General features: G+C 54.0%; 1 protein-coding gene across 1 annotated transcript; it reads left to right on the forward strand.

Moving 5' to 3' along the window:
* Window positions 1-293: 293 nt before the first annotated feature.
* Pmar_PMAR007852 (hypothetical protein) lies at window positions 294-551 on the forward strand (the record flags this gene model as incomplete). Its single annotated transcript, XM_002782462.1, has 1 exon — window positions 294-551. A coding segment is annotated over one exon (258 nt), but the record flags the coding sequence as incomplete, so codon positions are not given.
* Window positions 552-834: the final 283 nt, after the last annotated feature.

The following is an 834-nucleotide window of genomic DNA, read 5'->3' on the forward strand; positions in this document are numbered from 1 at the left end:
CAGTTTTTTGTTGCATCCTCCTACCTATGGCGGATACCTTGGCTAGGGAAACGGAGGCCTTTCGTGCGATTTTCCCGGCCAGCTGCCCAACGGTTCTGCGTGATGCTCTCATCGACAGGCTACTCGCACTTGGTGTGGGTACCGCTGACCTCTCGACCTTGGTCTCAAAGCCAGATATGCTGAAGAATACAATTGTTGATGTCCTTTGCCCTATTGGTGAAAAAGAAACGGCAGATCAGAGGCAACTCCGTGACGGAGTCTCCGTTTGATTCGCGGTTTGAGGATCGAATCAGCTTTACAAGGTGCTGCTAAGGCCTTCTCCAACAAGCACGGCCCTGCCGCTCAAGGTCAACTCGAGTACATGGAGCGAATTTCGAAGCGTTATGGTGGTGCGGCTTCCCCCGGTTTGGTGGTATCGAGAGGTGAAGCTAGGTTCCGAATCGGGAATTCCGATCGTTCCACGGGAGGCAAGAAGCCAGTAGTGGATGTCAACGGCAACATCCAATGGATTCCCGACTCGGCCACTGGTGGCCGCAAACCTCGCAATCTCAGTGAACTGTGGTTCGGCCTTCTCCCCATCTTACTATGTATCGACACTAGTTGCAACGTGAATGGAGGCCCCTGGGTGCTCCACTATTTGCAGGAGTTATGCCGGGTCTCCATGTTATAGGAGAGTCGGCCGCAATGGTCTATGATACCCAGTTCCGTCGGTCTCTGAACGGTAGAGCGTTTGCTCTGGCGGAAAGAGAACGGATTCCCTTGTCCCAAGCGACGGTACGCTTATTAGGTGGTGCCATGGACCAAGAAGCCCTCAGCATGGCCATGGGACCGAGA

Source organism: Perkinsus marinus, assembly GCF_000006405.1.
Source record: "Perkinsus marinus ATCC 50983 genomic scaffold scf_1104296939748, whole genome shotgun sequence".
NCBI lineage: Eukaryota > Perkinsozoa > Perkinsida > Perkinsidae > Perkinsus > Perkinsus marinus.